The sequence below is a fragment of the Bactrocera neohumeralis genome, chromosome 5, assembly GCF_024586455.1.
Source record: "Bactrocera neohumeralis isolate Rockhampton chromosome 5, APGP_CSIRO_Bneo_wtdbg2-racon-allhic-juicebox.fasta_v2, whole genome shotgun sequence".
Taxonomy (NCBI): Eukaryota; Metazoa; Arthropoda; class Insecta; order Diptera; family Tephritidae; genus Bactrocera; species Bactrocera neohumeralis.
In genome coordinates, this window is record NC_065922.1 from 13,059,469 (window position 1) to 13,079,797 (window position 20,329).

The 20,329-nt window shown below is 33.3% G+C and overlaps 2 protein-coding genes across 3 annotated transcripts in view; both read left to right on the plus strand.

The window, feature by feature from the left end:
- The window catches only part of LOC126758516 (mast/stem cell growth factor receptor Kit), a 51,850-nt gene that overhangs the window by 11,326 nt on the left and 20,195 nt on the right, over positions 1–20,329 (plus strand). The window lies entirely within an intron of this gene.
- LOC126758517 (facilitated trehalose transporter Tret1-2 homolog) lies at positions 11,950–19,147 on the plus strand. The gene is made up of 6 exons (XM_050472806.1): positions 11,950–12,262; positions 15,339–15,571; positions 15,639–15,769; positions 15,843–16,180; positions 16,236–16,657; positions 18,740–19,147. Exons 1-6 carry the CDS (start codon positions 12,184–12,186, stop codon positions 18,944–18,946), a joined length of 1,410 nt encoding a protein of 469 aa, XP_050328763.1. The 5' UTR covers positions 11,950–12,183; the 3' UTR covers positions 18,947–19,147.

Sequence of the window (20,329 nt, forward strand, 5' to 3'; positions counted from 1 at the left end):
ACTTTTAGCCAGTGCGATTTCCACTCAATATAATAAATCAATATTACGCATACGCCGCGTGGTACCCGGCCTGCTTGTCGTTCAGTCCAACGTGACCTCAGCGGCGCCAAATATCCAAGAATCAATTGGGTATTGCCAATTTGGCAATGCAAATTTTGCACATCAAATCAAATTCAGTCAGTTAGAATGTCTGCGTATTTTTATTATGAGGCGTGTTGGATACTTAGCTACTGCTTCCTCAAGGCGTGAAGTGCGCAAAGACGCACTGCATAATTGAATGTGTGTGCACATATAAATAAGTGACAGAGAAAGTTCAAGGTGACACAGTTGTATAAATAAACACGTTGACGAGCCTATAAAGATGTTTGCTTGTTTGCCATTTCCTTGAGGAGAATGTCAATTATTAATCGGCTTCTTGTTTCTTCATGTGTTTATTATTGTTCGTAAATCGTAAATCCAAACATTTGTAATGTTTTAAAATAAATTGATTTCATAATTTCAATTATTTATTTAAAAATAAGCAAGAAAAATAGTTGACAAGAAAGGGTTCACAAGAATTTTCTAACAAATTTTAGGTTAGTTTGAATTAGTGGCAAAAATGGTCGCAGTTTGTAAAAGGAATTGCTGTAGAAAAGCGCCAAAATATTCACAGGATTGTACGAGAATATTCCAAAATATAAAATTCTTGGATATAAACATTTCTTAGTTTATTGTTTAGGTAAATATTGGTAGCCGAAAAAGTCTTTTTAGACTACACATATTAACATTCAGAAAACAAGAGATTGATAAAAGTGACGTTAGCCCGAGAAAAGCAGTGAAACACTGCTCTAGATAATTTACTAATAGTATGAAAATAGTTGGTTTTTACAAGCTTCTCTTGAGGTGATATCATTCATCGAAAAAAATAAAAATCACTTGGTGCCGGATCCGGAATACCTGTATAAGCCTCTGATGAGTAACTATTGATGTAAGTGGTCTGGCGTTGCCCTCATGGAACAAAAAATGTCTCTCCTATTGTACAATTCTATTCGCTTCTGGCGATTGGTTTCTTCTTAAGTTACATTTGTCAATAGAACAGGTACGAATTAAAAGCTTAACTTTACACGAGCAGCTTATAGTAGATGATTCACTGCCATTCCGTCAAATACATAGCAAAACCTTCATGACCGTCAATACTGACTTGACCAGCCTTTACGCCGGCTCATCACAATTCGATCGTGACTGTTTTGGTTTGACGTTGTCGTAAGCGAACCGCCTTTCAGTACCAGTAATCATCCGCTTAAGAAATGGATCGATCTTTTTGCGATTCAGCACCGATTTCTAGGTGGAAATTCGCTTACATGACGGTCGGACTCCGATTCGGATTTCTGGTATTTTCATTTTTATCCAAGCACAACTTTAATTAGGGCGTATTTACTCTATTTTGATGCCTATCTTTCACCTACCAGCCCTAAAAACAAGTACATGTTATTTCGGGTATAAAAATGTTTTCGAGTTTCCCAAAATAATATCCGGATAGGTAAAGAAAACCAAAACCCGGTGGAACGAACTACTCGGGTTCAAAACTGCAAAAGTCATGTGCAAAACAATAGATCGGAAGTACACAATTGGCAGTCGATAGAAATGACTGTAGGAACATGATCGGAACAACTGGTCACAGTTTGGTGACGACACATGCCTCAGAATGGGGTATAGAAGATGGCAGCAAATGTCTAGAGTAAGTCAACAGGGAAACAATGGAGCATCTTGTCGAGCGTTGGCAAGACTGACTGTAAGCTTCCGGGGTCTCCACGTTTAGAAAATTTTTTTATAAAACTAATTCGACCTTTATTTCAAAATTATTTGTTAATACTGAACAAACCCTAATGTGATACAAAAAAAAGCAATGTTAATGAAGACTTTTCCTAAAACTTTTCGTTTGTTACGCCTTATCTCAAAAATATATGTATATACAAACAACTACAAGTCACAAATTTTTGGTCAAATTATTGTATTTTAAAGTAAAAAGACTGTGATGTTATGTGTGTATGTTTGTAGACAAAAAACATGACGCCTTTTGATAGCGCTTGTATAAGAGACCCTTCTAATGACGCTCATAGACTACGCCTGAGTAGTGGAATTTTATTTTTATACTATTTGAAGTTGAATTTATAAATTATCAATAAATAGATTTCGATTTCGATTTCGAATATCAAATACGCAAAAAAATTAAAAATAGCATAATTTGTGTTATCTAGAGTTTGTGAGTGTATGGAGTCGCTTAGTGATACTTATCTAGTGATTTCGAACAGAGGGTGGATTTTAGCAGTTATAACAGGTGATCCAAGTAGAGCTACTTTGAAGAAAATATAGCAGCCGTAACTGAGAATGTACACGAAGATCGTGGAGAGTCGATTTGGCGCCGTTCGCAGCAACTGGGACTGACGTATAGAACGATTTGGCACATCTTAGGTTGAGATCTCAAATTGAAAGCGTAGAAAATGCAGTTTGTGCAATAACTGAAGCCGCTTGACCTTCCCAAACGACATTGCTTCGCTTTGTGGGCTCTTGAAACCTTCCAAAAAGATCCGACTATTTCGACCCAAATTTTGTTCAGCGATGAGGCCCATTTCTGGCTCAATGTGTATGTAAACAAGCAAAATTTCCGCATTTGAGACGAAGAGTAACCTGAAGAGATTCAAGAGCTGCTATTTCATCCAGAAAAAAAAACGGTTTGGTGTGGCTTGTGGGCCGGTGGAATCATCGGTCCATATTTCTTCAAAAATGATGCCGGTGAGAACGTAACCGTCAATGGCGACCAACATTTGAAAGCGATAGTTTTCAAAAAATAAATGCCAAGGAATGGTCTTTTGAATGATATTAAAAATTTCCCATAAAAATGGAAGCTTCTGGGTTTTTTCTTTAAGCAAAGAAGGAAACCTCGAAATAGATCACCCTTTAATATAATCGTTATTTAGAGCTTATTTTTGGTTTTGTTTTTTGCATACATAAGCATTTCAGTTGTATTAAAAAATTATATTATGAAACTGCCACCTTTTATGTAAAAATTATAATGGCGCTACAAAAATATAAATATGTCATAACAAAAATACAAATTAATGGTTGTCACTCATATTCAATTTCCAAACTTGTATATTCAATTCGAAATAGACGTTATTAAATTTCATTGAACTCGACATTTCGCAAAAACAATTAGACTTTCTTTTACTTTTTCGCTTATCAAATTCTAGAAATGATATTATTGGTTTGTGATAATTGAACTCTACAACTTCACAGCGGTATATCTCAGTTGCATTGAAATTAGGTCACGTTGTTGTTGTAGCGTCTAAAATAACAGCTGTTGGCTACATAAATTACGGTAGAGCAATATCTTAACCAAAGTGTTTATATGTATTCAGTAAGATATTGTTGAAAAATTGCTGCCAAAGTTTTGTCGTAACATTTAAATTTTTCATTTTGAAACAGCTGGCAACACTGCTCAAATAAATTACTGAAAATAACAACAACGACAATCATTTATGACATTTCAGTGTTTATTTTTTGCGAAAATTTCAAACATTTTAGTGCACTTTAAAGAATTTTTCGAAAAGGTGGCAACGCTTTTTTTTATAAATTCCTCAGAAATCGTTTACTTTTCAGTTTGATGTATATTTATTATATTTAATTTAATTGTCAACCTTAAAAAAGACAGTTTAATAAATAAATTTCTACAGGTGGCAGGGCTACTCCATTTTTTATGTTCATGTCATTTTAAGACTTTGGAGTTTGATATTCATGTTATAAAAAATAATTTGTCGTAATATTTAAATTTTATATTTTTAAACAAGTGGCAGCACTGCTCAAATCAATTACTGAAACGTACAATAACGACGATCAGTTATGTTATTTCAATACATTTAGGGTTTTTTGTTTGGTTAAATTTCAAAGATTTTAGTGTACATTGCATATTTCTTTAAATAAATTAATTCACTGAAGTTCAATTTTTTTAAAAGGTGGTAACGATTTTTTTTTATAAATTCAACAGAAATCGTTTTCAGATCTTTTCAGTTTGATGTATATTTCTCATATTTAATTTATTTTGTAAAATTTAATAAAAGACAGTTTAATAAAAAACTTATTTAGGTGGCAAGGCTACTCAATTTTTTAAGTTCAAGTGATTACGAGTATAAGACTTTGGAGTTTGATATTCATGTTATAATAAATAATTTGTCGTAATATTTCATTTTTTTATTTTTAAACAGCTGGCAACACTGCTCAAATAAATATTTACAGTTTTCGTAAATTTGTTTATTTTTTTAAATTTTGTACTAAGGTTTAAATTTTTTAAATTTGTGATGAGCTTCAGCTTACTTTGTTGTGAATTACTCGAGTATTATTTCGAACAACTCCAAAAACCGTTTTTCATATAGGACAGATTTCGATATACATAAATACATACGTACAATTTCGCTGCAGTAGATGCATTTTTCTAGCGCGCCTAAAGAAGTTTTACTTCTAAAATTGTATTTTGGTATAAAATGATTGTTTTTACAATGTGATGTTGCCACCTGATATCTTTTTATTTTAATAATTAATTTTTTTTTTAATTCCTAGGTGAACAAAGCTGGATACATAGCAAAGTTTACCATAAAAACTCATGAAATGAAGTGTTGTTATTTTTTATTTTTGTTGTTGGTCTCCTAAGAAAATTTTTAGCAATCACGGCAATGCCTATCTTTAAAAGTTTGCTCATTTGATTAGTACTTCTTATTTTTTTTATTCTTAAAGCTTACTATACCCCATCATATGTACATATGTATATATGAGTTTGTGTTATGGCTATAACCGCATAAGCGATGTCTACGCCAATATATCAGATTATCAATATATGTATGTAATGCAACAACGTGAATTACCATACAATCTTCATCCTGTCGCCAAATATTTGCGATTAATCACACTTGACCAATATGTACATTCAACTGAATAATAATTTTTGACCCATCTTTCATGCAACGAATCCCTCTTCAAAGCAAAACACATAAATTTTCAACAATATTTACGTCTTTGTTTTTGTTTATCACAACGCGGAGACTGCGGAATTTCTTTCAAGTGGAATGGAAGCTTATTCGACGGGTATTTAGAATCAAATGTTGGGAATTTATGTACAAAGTTGTCAATCAGCTGAGCGCTCAAATAATTTACTTGCTTCTTTCAACCAATGTGTTTGCATGTGTCTGCGTGAAAATAATTTAAAATAAATTTGAAAATACAAAAACAATAGGTTATGCTTTGTATCTATGCTAAGTATATACCAGTGGTTTAATGGCACGCGAGGAAGTGCGTACATACTTGTATGTATATAAAGAAGGCTGGGAGTTATCATAAATTGTCTTCTCATATTTACACTACTAATGTAGCTTAATGGATGGGTAGGTAGGTAGTAAGTCAGGCTAACCGAACAGTATAAACACAATAACTTATGCTCATATTTAGCGCGCCACAATTTATCTACAATACATAACGCTGGAATAAACAAAGTATTTGGAGTGTTTGAACAACACTCGTACCTGTTGCCACGAGCCCTCTGCGATATCAAACAAATGCATACAAATATGTACATACAGACAGAGTATCATATTCCAGGTGAAAGTTGTATTTTTTAAGTTTTTGTGACCTTATCTTAAAGTTTGTACAATCAAGTAAACAACAGTTGGCGCCCCACTCTCAGATAAAGTGCGGAAAATACCACCATGGCAACGCCAAATTTTTAATGTGATGCTTAAAGCTTGAAATTTTATAATGAGTTGTCAAAAAAGTCTTGCGGTATTTTTATTGATTTTTTTTTTTTTTATTGAAATTAATTTTTGATGACTCATGCCCAGCTCTTGACCGATGCTACGGCTGCTACATGCCGGTCTCTTTCGACCAAAAGCGATTTTAAATGATTGTTAGTACTAGGATTTATTTTTAACTTTTGATACGAAGATTATGATTTTTAAAGTGTGCTTAAATTAGCGGTTAATCCATAAATATTAAGGCTATGCTCACACTAAGCCAAATATATGGACTAATTCGAGTATAAAGATTATATTAAAATTCTAGTGAATATTCATTTAGTTATTCATAAAGTTCGTTCGGTTGAGCATTTCATCTAATGCTATAATTTGGCAAGGCTCATGGATCCATAATCCTATGACTCCCATTGGATCTGTATCATAACGCAACATAATATTCTAAATAATAACCTAAAACATCCCTAAACTTGTACTACTTTTTCTGAGAGTCCTTCATTTTAGTCATTCTCTAGTCATACCTTGACGACATTAAAGATAGATATAGTTATCATAAAATACTAATATATATGTATGCATATGCATGACTTGCTTTCAAGACAGACGAGTTGATCTAAGATTTCGTAATTATGCCTGTCAAAAATGAAGCACTCCAACTGTTATCTTTGATGTTAGATTAAAGAAATCGCACGAGAAGGGGTCGTTTAGTTCATTTTTCGTTTGATGTGCAGGGAACGAAGATGGGGCTGGTAGTATTATATGAAAGCATAATTTTATGTTATACCACTCATCGAAGTTTTATTTATAGCCCACAAACTGATGATTTCTATACTAAAATTAAATAAAGACCAATGTAAATAATTATATTTTAAAATCGGGTTGAGAGGATGCTTGCAATTTATATTATTAAAAATTTAGTTGAACCTTTCGGTTTATAACCCTGATCTGAAGAGGAAACAGATAACAGAAACAGATGTAAAAAACACTACTCATAATCTCAGTATAGAATTCTGTGTCATTACCTTTCGAAAGGCTTTCTTGGGAAATTTCATCCCTTGATGTCGTCTGCCTGTTATTCCTTGCTAAATCAAACTTTAACTCTGAAACACACTGAAAACATGCCTACCATTGGTAAATTTAGTGCAAGCTCTCCGATCTGGTGAAAGTGATTGTGGTCGAGTTATCCACTAATACTAGATGCAGGTGATACAAACAAAAAGGTTTTGGCCTTAGTAAAGATGATTCGTCACCGTTATCTAAGGTATTTATAATCGTAGGAAAAGTTTACAATGGAAAGTTTTTTCTTCCATCGTAACATGGACAGAAATCAGTTGGATATTCAGAATCTTTTTCTACCCCGAATAGGGTATATTTAGCCACGAAATTTGTAACACCTAGAAGGAATCGTCGGCCACCCTATAAATATATTTGTATAAATGATCAATGTGATTTCCCCCTGGAAATTGCTCATTTGTCGGAGGCCGATATATCGGTCATCATTTTCTGAATTAAACTATGTTGAATTTAGCTTGGGTAATATTTGTTGTTGTTTAAATTAAGGTTCAGATAATTGAGGTCATCCAACGGTAGACCCAGGAAACGTGCTGTTTCAAGGGTATCAGATGTGTAAGGTTAGCTGGGCATACAAAGAGGTGGTTAGTGTCGTTGCACGCTAGAGATATATTTGAGATGTCAGGGTCGATTCTGCTACTGTATCCAGAACGAAGTTGCGTAAAGATCACTCTCGATTCCCGCGGCAACTCGAGCTCGTCGTCTGTAATGGGTGGTGGTTTGAATCCAAATACGCCATTTACTGAAAGGGAGTCGGTGAAGGTGTTAATGTGCCATTGAGAATGGCGGTCAGTGCATGTCTGAAGTTTGTTGCGTCCGAAGTCTGGTCGGCGTATTGTTTTATATCGTCGAAGTAGTTGGAGAAAAAACGCTAGAAGCTTCTAGGAGACGATTCCGCTACAAGCAGGTAACAGCAGAGATTTTTTCTAGGAAAGCACCCCAGCAGAAACTGTTTGGAGAGAAGTTTATTATGCTCCTTATGTGTGCAGATGTTCGATGCGAGACATCAAGAGGGATCCAGTTGTAGTCCGGAGTGCAGTATTCTGACATGTCTGTTACTTCCTCGGCTGCGTTTAATTGCATTCAGGCGTAGTTAAGGATGCACGGACAACGTTTCTTTGTATTTTCCGCCCTGTGCCGGCTAATGACTTGAGGATTCTGTTGCGGCTTTGTACTTTGGCAATAAACGAGGTCGTATGAGGGATGAAGGAGTACATGCTTTCAAATGTCACACCTAAGATTTTAGGGTTTTTGACAGACGAAATTTTAACGTCATCGACCTCAATATTAAGATCAAGTCTGTCCTCCTTCGTCCAGTTAGTGAATATGTTAATTGTCGAAGACTCCAACATTCTTATACTGGAAGTATGCCTTTCGTTTGTCCATTTATTTCGGAGCTTTATAAAGTCTATCAGCCACATTTTCTTAGAGTTTCAGCCTTTCCTTAACCGGCAACGTTGAAACCATGAAGCATGTTTTCTCATGTAAGACGTCAGCAACGGTCATGGATGAGACTTTGAGACAAGGCTTTTCTCTTTCATCGTCAGTTGGATCTGAATTGCCGGCTAATAAGTAAGTTTATAGGTTAAGTTTCCGAAGAAGTTCATTCTCTTTTCTTTGAAGCCACATTCGACCGCTAAAAAGTGCGCCGCATGCGTTAATGATGTTCTTGCTGATTATAGCCCGATAGTTATGGCCTAATTTGGTTAATAATAATTAATGTTGTTTTAGCGTCAGGAACTTTTCTCTAAAGTATTTTGAGTATTATCGGCTTGACAGTTATGAATCAAGTATATATATGTATATATTCCAGTAACTTAAACCAGATTATAATGAGCATGCGCATGATCAGGTCTATCCGTATACTTAGCTTCGACTATTTGTCGTATGCTGAAATTATTGATTAAAGCATCTAAGAGCCGTTTTCTCAATTTCTGGTTAGCAGCAATCTGTCAATTAAGTTCTGGTTAACTAAACCAATACTGCTTCTTTCGGTAAATAACCTTTTTTTAACCAGAACTCAACTGACAGGTGATTGCTAACAAAACATTGAAAAAAACAGCCCTAAAAGTGCCAGTTAACGGTAAAAATCGCTTTATGCGAATTTAATTTTGTAGCATAGTGTATGTAATTGCGTACCTTGCTATTAGATTGCTTGCGAAGTAATCATTAGATAGTGATAACCACTGTTACTGTTTACTTTTACTACTTTTGAGTTTTTTCTTTCTGTTGCCAAAACAACTAACTGTATATATGTGTGTGCATGTATGTATATACTAACCTATACCTAAATTAGTTAACAAGTGTTTAAAGCACAGCGAGCTTTTTTTGAATATATCAAACAGTGTTAGTGTATTGTTGGTAACTGTATATGCCTTCTAAGATATCGTACTACGTACTAGCTACGTAGTTACGTATCGTATGCACTGTAATGAACTTGAACTTAATCAGCAACAACAAGGAAAATTTCACACATTATCTTTGTTGTTGTTTTCAAAAGTCATTAGCTCAAAACAAATCATGCTCTTTACTAATCGCTTCATTGCGAAGGCAAATACATACTCGCACTAAACAATAAAGATATCAGCGGCTTCTTCACGTAAGCAAGGTGTGAGGGCAGTTGCTATAACTGAATGTATTTCATATGAAGAGATGTTGGAAAATCCTATACCAAATTCAAAGTATTAGACAATTGCGTTACAGTTTTAAATTGCGTCACTATATTCGGTTAAGCGGAAGATCTATGTATTGGAAGCTGTCATTGAGTGAAATTATGAAATTCATGCGAGGAAGCATTCATATCAAAGCTTTCAAAATGCAACAAAATAAAAATGTAGTAATTTCTTGACATCTTCCAATCGGATGAGTGCCTTAATCTGATTACACTTTTAACGTAATGATAATGACAATGAAAATTGGATATTCGGTGATTTGCTCTTGTCGGCGGCGTCTCATCAAACAAATGTAAATATTAAGATTGATAAGCAACCAATATTGCTTCAGGAAGTCACGACTACGGAAACACTAATCCATTGAAAGAATTGTCGTGGAAATTAAACCATATAACCTTCCATTTCATAAGCTTATAAGCGTAAAAGAGATGGACGAACACACGCACACAAGAGTTTCGGTTAGATTTTTCATTTCATTTCTAAGAAACTCATAGAAAATTTTACCGAAATTTTGGTGATTTTTTTGGCTAATTTACCAGTGACTTAACAGTTAGTTGTCTTGCTGTGATCGGAGATATGCTTGTACTCGTATGCTTAAGCGAATCTCCTTCGCCTTTTCATCTAGATATATTTAGCAGTGGAAAAATTGTATGTCCATTTCAATCCCACAGATTTAGATTGCATTTTTGTTGCGTCCGTTGACGTTAATGTACATTTTTAATTACTTTATTAATAAATAAATTTAATATATAAATAAATACCATATATTAATAAACATTTATATACTAAAAGTAAAGCTATAAAAATTACTTTTTAACATCTCTGACACTTTTATGACACATCTGTCGCGGGATTCCACTTTTTTGCACCTACCACAGCAAAACAGAAGCATCAATGTCAGCGAAAACGTTACGTACTTGCGTAAATATGCTTGATAGAGCAGTTGATCCCGAAAATTAGGGTTATCGGGATTTTCGGAATTTTTTGAAACTGGTTTTGGAGAGACATAAGTTGAGATTTAAATTTTGTATGGAAAGTTTTTTATAAATTTCCTTCACCATCCAACTTTCCTAATAATGAGGCGACATCAGCTAATAACCACGCCCATTATGCAGTCACAAAAAAATCAAATTTCCTTGCACTAAACTAAGAGAAATAGAAAATTTTCGTTTGGATGAAAATTCCGGGTTCGTTCCGGTTAAGTAGACCCTACCGTCATGAGAAACGTTTCCATCCGTACTTAGCTTCGCCTTAATTGCGATTATTTGGTTAAAAGCTTCATCCAAATACTTAAGCTTAATCGCCGCTGGCTAATATTTACATACATATGGCACATATTTATCACACTTTCAACTATTGACAATGAGCCATTGACTTTTTCTATTTAATAGCAAAATCTTTTGATAGATTATGAAGGCTCTAATTTGGAATTAAGTGAATGACAAACACGTTTTGACAAAAAGTTGTTTACGTTAGCATTAGCTTTATGAGAGTGGCTTTTATAGACAACTTGTAAAGGGCTTGGCATTCGTAGGAGGCTTTAAGAAGGTTTAGTGACCATTTATTTTTGTTGAAAAAAATTAGAGTAGTTTAAAGTGATCCCGAACTTAGGAACTTGTGTGAAAAATGCAAAAAATTTTACTTACTTTTTGTTAATGAAACCTTCAAAGACGGTCGAGAGATCGTAGAAGACATGCCTCGTTCTGGACGACCTTAAAAAGTCAAGGATATAACGGTTGAAAATCGACAGGCACGTGTTAGAGAGATGGTAAGAGAGCTGCACATCTCTCGACAGTCTGTTCAAATGTTTTTGGTGGATATTTTGTGAATTAAACACGTTCTTGCTTGACCCGTCCCGATAAAGTTGAATTTTGTTCAATAATACAAGTAGTAAGATTGTGCCTGAATTAAAGCCAAAAACGCAATGAATACCCAAACTGAAATTGCCGCTTCTTGGAACCCGTTGTCCATTGATCGAAAAGATAAACAAAATTCGCTGAAGGAGCTAAAGGCCATCCCAAAAAGTGCTTATGAAAAGTGTTTCGAGGACTGAAAAAATCGTTGGCATAAGTGTTTTACATGTGTCGGGGATTACTTTGAAGGCAACAAAATAAATATTGATGAATATTTGAATATTTCCGGGTACCTATTTTATCACAATGTAATTCCAAAATGATCCCGAAATAGCGGGATTGGCTGAAAATTTAAGCAATCTCATAATCATTCCGTCAATCCCGAAACTCGCAGCTAGCTTTCACTTTCACATCACTAATGAAAACTTTATACGTTACAGACCTTTTCTTAAGCTTTAGTGATGAAATGCGATTTTTGTTTTGAGATAAAAATGCAAGTAGAAAAGCAAAGCAAATATTTAAATAAGCGAATGAAGCGCGCTAAGATATTATTTATGTATAATATTTGGCAATTGTGTTTGAGTTTTGAGTAGTGCGGACCGACAGTACACCGCCGCCAGTGATGGAGTTCACAAGTCGGAATTCCGTTACCAAGCACCAAAGAGACGCGCAAATAAACTAAGAGAAATCCAATAGCGAATCCTACACACGCACACACACACTCGTACAAATCTGTAATTAAGCGCAACTAGTTTAACGGTTAAACTGGTTTTCTGTGCAAAATTGTAAGGCTGTAAAAGAAAAAGCCAAAATATGTTGTTAAATTTGTGTAAAAATTCACAGGGCGTTTTTCGCGCTGAATTTCGAACGCAGTTGTTGGCGGCAGCGAGCGGTAAATACATAAAAATATGCAAAACATAGTTACACGCGGAGTGGAGGCATGACAAGTGGAAAGTGGTTTAGTGCATTCTTATATAATAATATTACTAAATTTGCATTTATTTGCTAAATGCTGCAAAGTGTGGGGTTAATATTGGAGTTAGTGGAATGTGCTAAAAAATATTTACATAAATAAAATAAAGAACTGTGTGGTTGAATAAACTGAACTTAACAAAAAAATATTGTTCATAAAGATAAAAAATAGTTTTTTGGTTTTGTTAAACTATGGCATTGTCTAAAAAAGTTCGAAATAAGAAAAGGAAATTATAACAAATAAAAAAAAATTATAGTTAAAAATAAAAAAAACTAATAATAAAAATATTTTTATGTCAAAATATTTTATAGAAAATAAAAAAATATTAAATATTAATAATTTAAAAAATAATTTTTTATACAAAAATATTATTTTTAAACAAAAATATTTTAGATATTAAAAAATTAAAAATAAATTTTTTATACAAAAATATTATTTTTAAAACAAAATCATTTTAGATATTATTAAATAAAAAAAAATGTTTTTTTCTTGTTTAAAAAATTAAATTTAATTACAAAAATTAAAATAAGGCCTTTGTCTAAAAAAAAAGTTCGAAATAAAGAACTAATATAATAACAAATAAAACAAAAATAATTAAATGGTAAAAAAAAATAAAAAAAATTAATAGTAATTGTAAAATTATTTTTTATGTCAAAATATTATTAAAAAAAATATTGGATATAAATAAATTAAAAATTAATTTTTCATGTCAAAATATAATTTTAAAAATCAAAAAATGTTATAAATTAATAAATTAAAAAAATGTTTTTTTTTTAAATAAAAAAATAATTCTAATTACAAAAATTAAAATAAATTTAACCAAAATTTTTTGTAAACAATAAAATAATAAAAAAAATTAATAACTCAGTTTTTTGCTTAAAAAAAAAAACAAAAAAAGCTCTTAATGAAAACATTAAGAAACAAATAAAATATTCAAAAAATTATATCAATTTCCAAATAAAACAAAAAATAGCTAATTAGAAATAAAAAAAACTAAAACGAATAAAAAAATAAGGAATAAAATGTAAATTAATAAATTCTTTTTGGTAAATAACAAAAAAAAGATTTGATTAAAGAATTTAATAAGAATGTATTAAGCTAAAAAATATATTTGATAGTGATTTAAAGCATTTTTCTTGTTTTTTATTAAAAAATGTCATGAATGAGCTATTCGCCTACAATACAAAAAAAAATAAAAAAAAAAAATCGAAAGATATAAAAAATAATTTTAAAATATAACGATTTATTTTTTTCATACCAATAAAAATATCTTTTATATTAAAAAAAATTAAGTAATTTTAAAAATTTTAAAAATATTTGTATACTTTTAAATATTTGATAAAAATTTAGTTTTTTTATTAAAATTTCTTATAGTTATTTGCCTGCAGTGGAAAAAAATATAAAATTAATTTAAGAATTAAAAAAAATATTTTGTTTTTAATAAAATATGTTATAATTTAATTATTTGCCTAAAATAAACATCAAGAAGAAGAAGAAATCAAAATTAAAAATAAAATAAATATTCCAAAAAATTATCAAAAAAAAAAAAAACAAATATGACATAAATATTTCTTTTCTTCTAAAGAAAATAATTTGAAAAATATTTTAAATATAGTTTCTTAAATATTTCATATTTTATTTTTTTATTAAAATTTTTCATAACTTAATTATTTGCTTACGGTGAAAATAAATGAAAAATTAAAATAAGAATTAATAAAAATTCTTTTGTTTTTAATAAAATATGTTATAATTTAGTTATTTGCCTACAAATAAAAAACCTCTAAATAAAAAAATAAATAAAAAACCAAAGAAAATTATTCTATAAAAATAAAAAGTACATAAATATTTATTTTCTTATAAAAAAACAAATTAAAAAATTTTAAAAATATAGTTTTTTTATTTATTTTATTAAAAGTTTTCGTAACTTAGTGTTTGCCTAAAAATAAAATCAAAATCCTCTAAATAAAAAAATAATCAAAAAACAAGAAAAAAAATTATTCTAAAAAAATTATAAATTAATAAATATTACATAAATATTTATTTTCTTCTAAAAAAATAATTTCAAAACTTTATGAAAAAAAATTAATTATTTAAAAATTTTATATTTTTATATATAAAAAGCAACATTAAAAAAATTAAAAACTAAATTATTATTACTCAAAGTAAATTAAAAATAACTAAATATTACTTAAAAACTAAATAAAAATTAAAAAACAAATAACACAAAAACAAAAATCATACTTTGTAAATGTAAAAAAATAGTCTGACTAATAAAAAAAATGCAAAAATAACAAATTAAAAAAAATAATCATACAATGCAAAAAAAATTAAGTTTTTCCTTTTAATTAAAATATATCATAACTTAAAGTAGAACTTTGCCACACAAAATAGTAAAAAAAAAACAAAAAATAGTTATAAAAGCTAAAAAAAATATTTTTTAAATATTTCATAAAAATTTAAAAAAAAAATTCTTTCATTCAAATGTGTTAAAATTTTCTTGTTGGCTACAGCAAAAAAAAAAAATAAAATAAAAAAAAAACAGTCTAAAAAAAAAATAAAAAATTAATTAATTTAAAAAAAAATAATAAAAAATAAAAAAAGAATTAATTTTGCGCTTTTATTAAATTGCGAGTATGCCATAACTTGGCTGCTTGCTTGCAACAAAACAAAAAGTTCAGAAATCCCATTAAAAATTGTTACATAATCCGCTGTCATGGAAATCAACAATATTATTGTAGTAAGCAACAACAGCAACCACTCAAAGCATAAGAGCGCAATATTTACGTATGTTTTTAAATACATACACACACTCACATAATTAAACCCATTACGAAAGATTTTTTGCAAATAATTTAATTGCCACTTGTCATGCCTTCCATTGGCTTAAAGAAATATGAGAGGCACCACTTTAGCAATCTATTTCTGAAACTGAAATCTCAGTATTTGTACTCGATAATGTTTTAAATTTTGCAATTGCCTTTGTGTCGCCGCCTAGTAACCATAATCACATTTTGCCATGGGATCGGGCTTGGCTGGTTCGCGCCAATGCTGTTCAAGCTGCAGACACCCGCCGAAAGTCCGCTTGACTTTGAGGTCTCCGTGGAGCAGGGCTCCTGGATGGGCGCGCTGGTGTGTCTAGGCAGTTTAGTCGCCAATGTGTTCTTCGGGTATCTATTGGATATAGTTGGGCGTAAAGCCTGCATATATTGTCTGGCCATACCGCATATTGTAAGTACGCGCCATAAACAACAATAATAAAAACAGATTTACTTCAAGTGAATTTTTCGAACCGCAGTGCTTTTGGTGTCTCGTCTACTTCGCGCAATCCATCGAGTATCTTTATGCGGCGCGCTTCTGTGGCGGCATGACTGGTGGTGGCAATTACGTCGTCATACCGATTTTCATTGGCGAAGTCGTCGATCCAGCGTAGGTCACACTTTTTTAACCTGCTTTTACCTTAAAATTTTCAACAAGCTCTTCACTATGCACTCTCTCATAGGATACGCGGTCGTCTCACTTCGTTATTCACACTCACCTTGAATTCGGGCATGTTGGTGGGCTATACAATGTCCTCCAATGTACCCTATCACATGATACCGTTGCTGGTGATCTCACTACCCGTGCTCTTCTTGCTGATCGAAACATTCTTTCCGGAAACACCGACGTATCTCTTGCAGCGCGCACAAGTTGAAAAGGCCGAGAAAGCCTTTAAATTCTATCAGGGTCACTTGGCTGAGAGTAAGCAGGATATTGATAAGTGCAATGCGAAGTTTTCAGAGCTACGCGATGCGATGTCGCAAAAGTCGCAAGGAGACGTAGTCACTTGGCGCGATTTCTGTAAGTCTCTTTCAACAATTTTTTTGTACCTCGATTTACCGTTATACAACCACAGTTAGCAAACGCGCCGTACGTGCCCTCAGCATGGGCAGTATGCTGATTCTAATTAACGTATTCAGCGGCAGCTTCGCGATACTCAACTACACCTCGTCCATATTTGGCGCCGTCAAAACGGATATACATCCGAATACGAACACCACAATAATCGGTTTGGTGCAAATTATCGGTACCATAACCGCCATCATATTGGTGGATCGTTATGGTCGCAAAATGCTGCTCATGTTCTCCACCGCCTCCATGGGTATTTGTTTGGCCGCGTTCGGCATGTATGCCTTCTTTGCCGAAGAGACCAGCGTCGATCTGACACCTTATCGCTCGTGGTTACCGCTGCTGCTGATGGCGCTTATCATACTTGCGGCGAATGTGGGCGTAATACCCGTCACATTTGTCGTGCTGGTGGAGATTCTACCACCGAAGGTAATATTACAATATAAATATATCAATTTAACACACACACATACTCTCATACACATAACATTTATTTGAATTTATCGATATTTTTGTGCTCGAGTCGGTTAAGTGGCGTTAAAGTGGCTTACATGAAAATCAAATGCAAACTTAAGTGCCTTAATATTAGGCGTTGAACACAAAAAGTGCATAACTCGAAATTGAAAAGCTTTTGAAGAAGAATGTAAAATGGTTTTACTTAAATTAATATAAAAGAAAACATATTGAATGAAGTATGGAATAATGAAAATGAAAGATAAATGAAGGAATGGAGGAAAGCAGATCAATGACTGTTTATATTGTACTTTTTTAGGTTAGGTTCAGTTAGGTTGAAGTACGATCCAAAAACCAAGTTCCACTTGGACTTCTGAGCACCGTGGTTCATTGTGATATCTAAAAAGTCGTATATATTGAGCTAAAAAACCACGGCAAGCTCATATATAAAAAAAAATATTTTACAGAATTTTGATTATAAAGTACTATCGTCTATTTTGAAAAAAGCATTAACATCAACAGCAACGTCATCCGCGAAATCCAACGCAGAATAACTCTTGTCAACAGGTGCTACTTCGGACTGAGTAGGCAATAGAGAAGTAAAGTCCTCTCTCGACGAACAAAGACCAAACTCTGCAAGTCACTCATCATACCCGTTCTGCTATACGGTGCAGAGGCATAGACGATGACAACATCTGATGAGTCGACGCTACGAGTTTTCAAGAGAAAGGTTCTGCGGAAGACTTATGGTCCATTGCGAGTTGGTAACGGTGAATACCGCAGTCGATGGAACGATGAGCTGTACGAGATATACGACGACATAGATAAAGAATGGATGAAAACACTCCGGCTCTGAGAGTAGTCGACGCAGTACCCGGGGAAGCAGAATAAGAGGAAGACCTCCACTCCGTTGGAAAGACCAGGTTTAGAAGGAGCTGGCTGCACTTGGATTCTCCAATTGGCGCCAAACAGGGGAAAGGAAGAACGACTGACGCGTTGTTGTAAGCTCGACTCACGTAAGCGTTGTCTACGCCAATAAAGAAAACAAGAAGATGCAGTAACTTAAGCATAGAGAAAGAGCGCTGTACTTTTTTAATCGTCATAAAATTGCTCGAACTCAAGATATTTGTAAATCATATCATCATAAGTGAAAGGGACTTTGAGTTGCAAGTACAAAATTATATAGTTTCCCCAAAATTCTACACCGCATCCGCCCCTGCTTATACTAGCATGAAATTTTATTTGATAATCACAAAAGTAAGTGTTATGAGCCAAGGATTTTTTACGTTTTGTGGTGTTAATCAAATCGTAATGTAGTGCTCAAGACGCAGTAAATTTGAAAGCTGCGCTAAGCAAGAATTGGTCTCAAGTGAGACATACCATGCTATTGAGATTGATTTTCTTCAACTTTCACTTGCTTCAAAATCAGTTTTTAGTTGAACTTTCCTACACCGCATTTCGCAGTTGAGATCGATCAGAGGATTTTTGAGATAATCTCACGGTTTCTCATTAAAATGTCCGAAAAATAATGAAATAACGTCAATACTCTAGTTATTATTAGGGACCTACTGGCAGAGCGTAATAAATCTTTACTGCTCTTTTCTCTTCTATAATATACAATATACCACGCTGTAACTGGATTTGGAGAATTATGCCGGGAAATTATCGAGTTATCTTATATGGAATGCATTTGCATGTTGATATTTAACTATAATAGTTTGAATATATGGCCTTACCTAGAGTTATCTCTTTATTTCATCGTTAGACGAGTTAATGAGCGTTGCTGAATTTGATTTAATTGCAAAGCTAAGATTTCAGTCGAAAACGCCACAGTGGTGAACAAATTTAAGAACTTGAAAATAATAGTATCATAAGTATACCAACAATTTCGACCTCCGATTCAAAGAGTTGTATTGATAAAAATCCAAAATCAGTAATACTCATTTGAGCACTTATAACAAAGGAGCACAAAAATGTCGAGTACTCAATAATGAAAAAATTTAACTAATTAATGCAATATTTGTGTAAAATAATTGCTTTTCTTCCTCATCCATGTAGATCCGTTCAAAAGGCGCCTCCTTTTGCTTGTGCTTGCTGAGTCTTTTCACATTTATTTTGATCAAAGTATTTCCACCCTTCATGCAGGCCTTCGGTTTGTCAGCGTCAATGTGGGCCTGCGCTTCGTTCGCCGCACTCGGCCTATTCTACATAGCGATATTCCTGCCAGAGACGAAAGGAAAGTCCATGAGTAAAGAGGAATCGTAAAAAAGCAATACAAGTCATTACTATAAGTACTTCTGTAAATATGTATTTTCTTAATAAAATTATGGTTTATATGTATGTATGTATTCAAAAATTAATTGTTTTGGTAAAAGTATTACTCGTTCAAGGAATTGAACTTATTAATGTATTATTTATTTGCAACAATAAAGACATCAAAAATACAAAAAATTTAAAATTCAAAAAGTTCGGAATATTGTTTTAAAGATTTTTATGAATGAAATATTTATTCCCTAATCAACTTATATAGTATACGGTGGTGCCTTGGGCCTCAAAAATATCGCAGACTTCTGTAGGGCTCCAACTATCGAAGACGAAACGACTTGCATGCATCTGCTTGACGGGTGCCATGCGCACATGCCCAGCGTCAGCACTTGAAGTCATGCTTGAGCTCACACCACTTCACCAAGTAATCGGTCAGGTAGCCAAACACACACTGCTCCAAATGACAGCAGAAAGGTGTAGCAGGGGTTGGTTATCTCATCCCAAGGATGAAGAAATTAAGTGGTGTAATACCATTGGCTCTTCTACCAAGGGACGGCATTACCAAAACCATAAACTTCACCAAGAAGTTCAAAGTTACTTTAAACAGTAAGGCTGCATGGTATGATCTCACTCTCGAGCTATTGTTTAGGGATAGTGCAATCAAGTGGTACACCGACGGCTCGAAAATGTACGATAAATGCCGGAGTCGCAGGAACACGCAACAAATACTCCATATCTATGGGATGTTTTCCGAGCATTTTTCAAACAGAAGTCTTCGCCATAAGTCGGTGGATAGATATAAACCTCCAGCGCAACTATCGCAATGAACGTATAACCACACTTGGCGAGAGTAAAGGGGCACTTAAAGCAATCTCTGCCTATGAGATGGAATCTCTACTGTTGCAGTAATTTAGAAAACGACTGAATAGTCCAGCGGAACGTAACCAAGTGCACCTTATCTGGTTGCTCGGTCACAGAGGTAAAGCCGGGAGTGAACTGGCTGTTGAACTCGCCCGCTTCGCAGCATCCACTTTCATGGTAGGACCTGAACTCTTTATCGCGGTGGGTCCTCATTCCATAAAGGAGAGAAGTATTAGGCAACAACTCCAAGACATGTGCCATGACAAGTTGCTAATGGTTGGTTACAATCTTAGGAGATTTAAATTTTAAATATATATGTATAAATACCCCCCTAGGGACACACTTGTCGCATTCTATACTGGTCACTGTAAGCTCAAGAAGCACTTATATAACATCAGCCTAACTTCTTCTGCAAACTGCCGGTTCTGAAAGAGGGAGCCTGAAACTCCCAAACACTTGCTAACTGACTGCATAGAAGTATGCAGACGCAGGGTAAGAGCCCTTGGATCCATGTTTCCAAAT

Coding starts and splice junctions, on each gene's coding strand:
- LOC126758517 (XM_050472806.1), top strand. CDS start 12,184: ATGTTGTTAAATTTGTGTAAAAATTCACAGGGCGTTTTTCGCGCTGAA. Junction 15,770..15,842: donor GGCGAAGTCGTCGATCCAGC/GTAGGTCACACT, acceptor ACTCTCTCATAG/GATACGCGGTCGTCTCACTT. Junction 16,181..16,235: donor AGTCACTTGGCGCGATTTCT/GTAAGTCTCTTT, acceptor ATACAACCACAG/TTAGCAAACGCGCCGTACGT.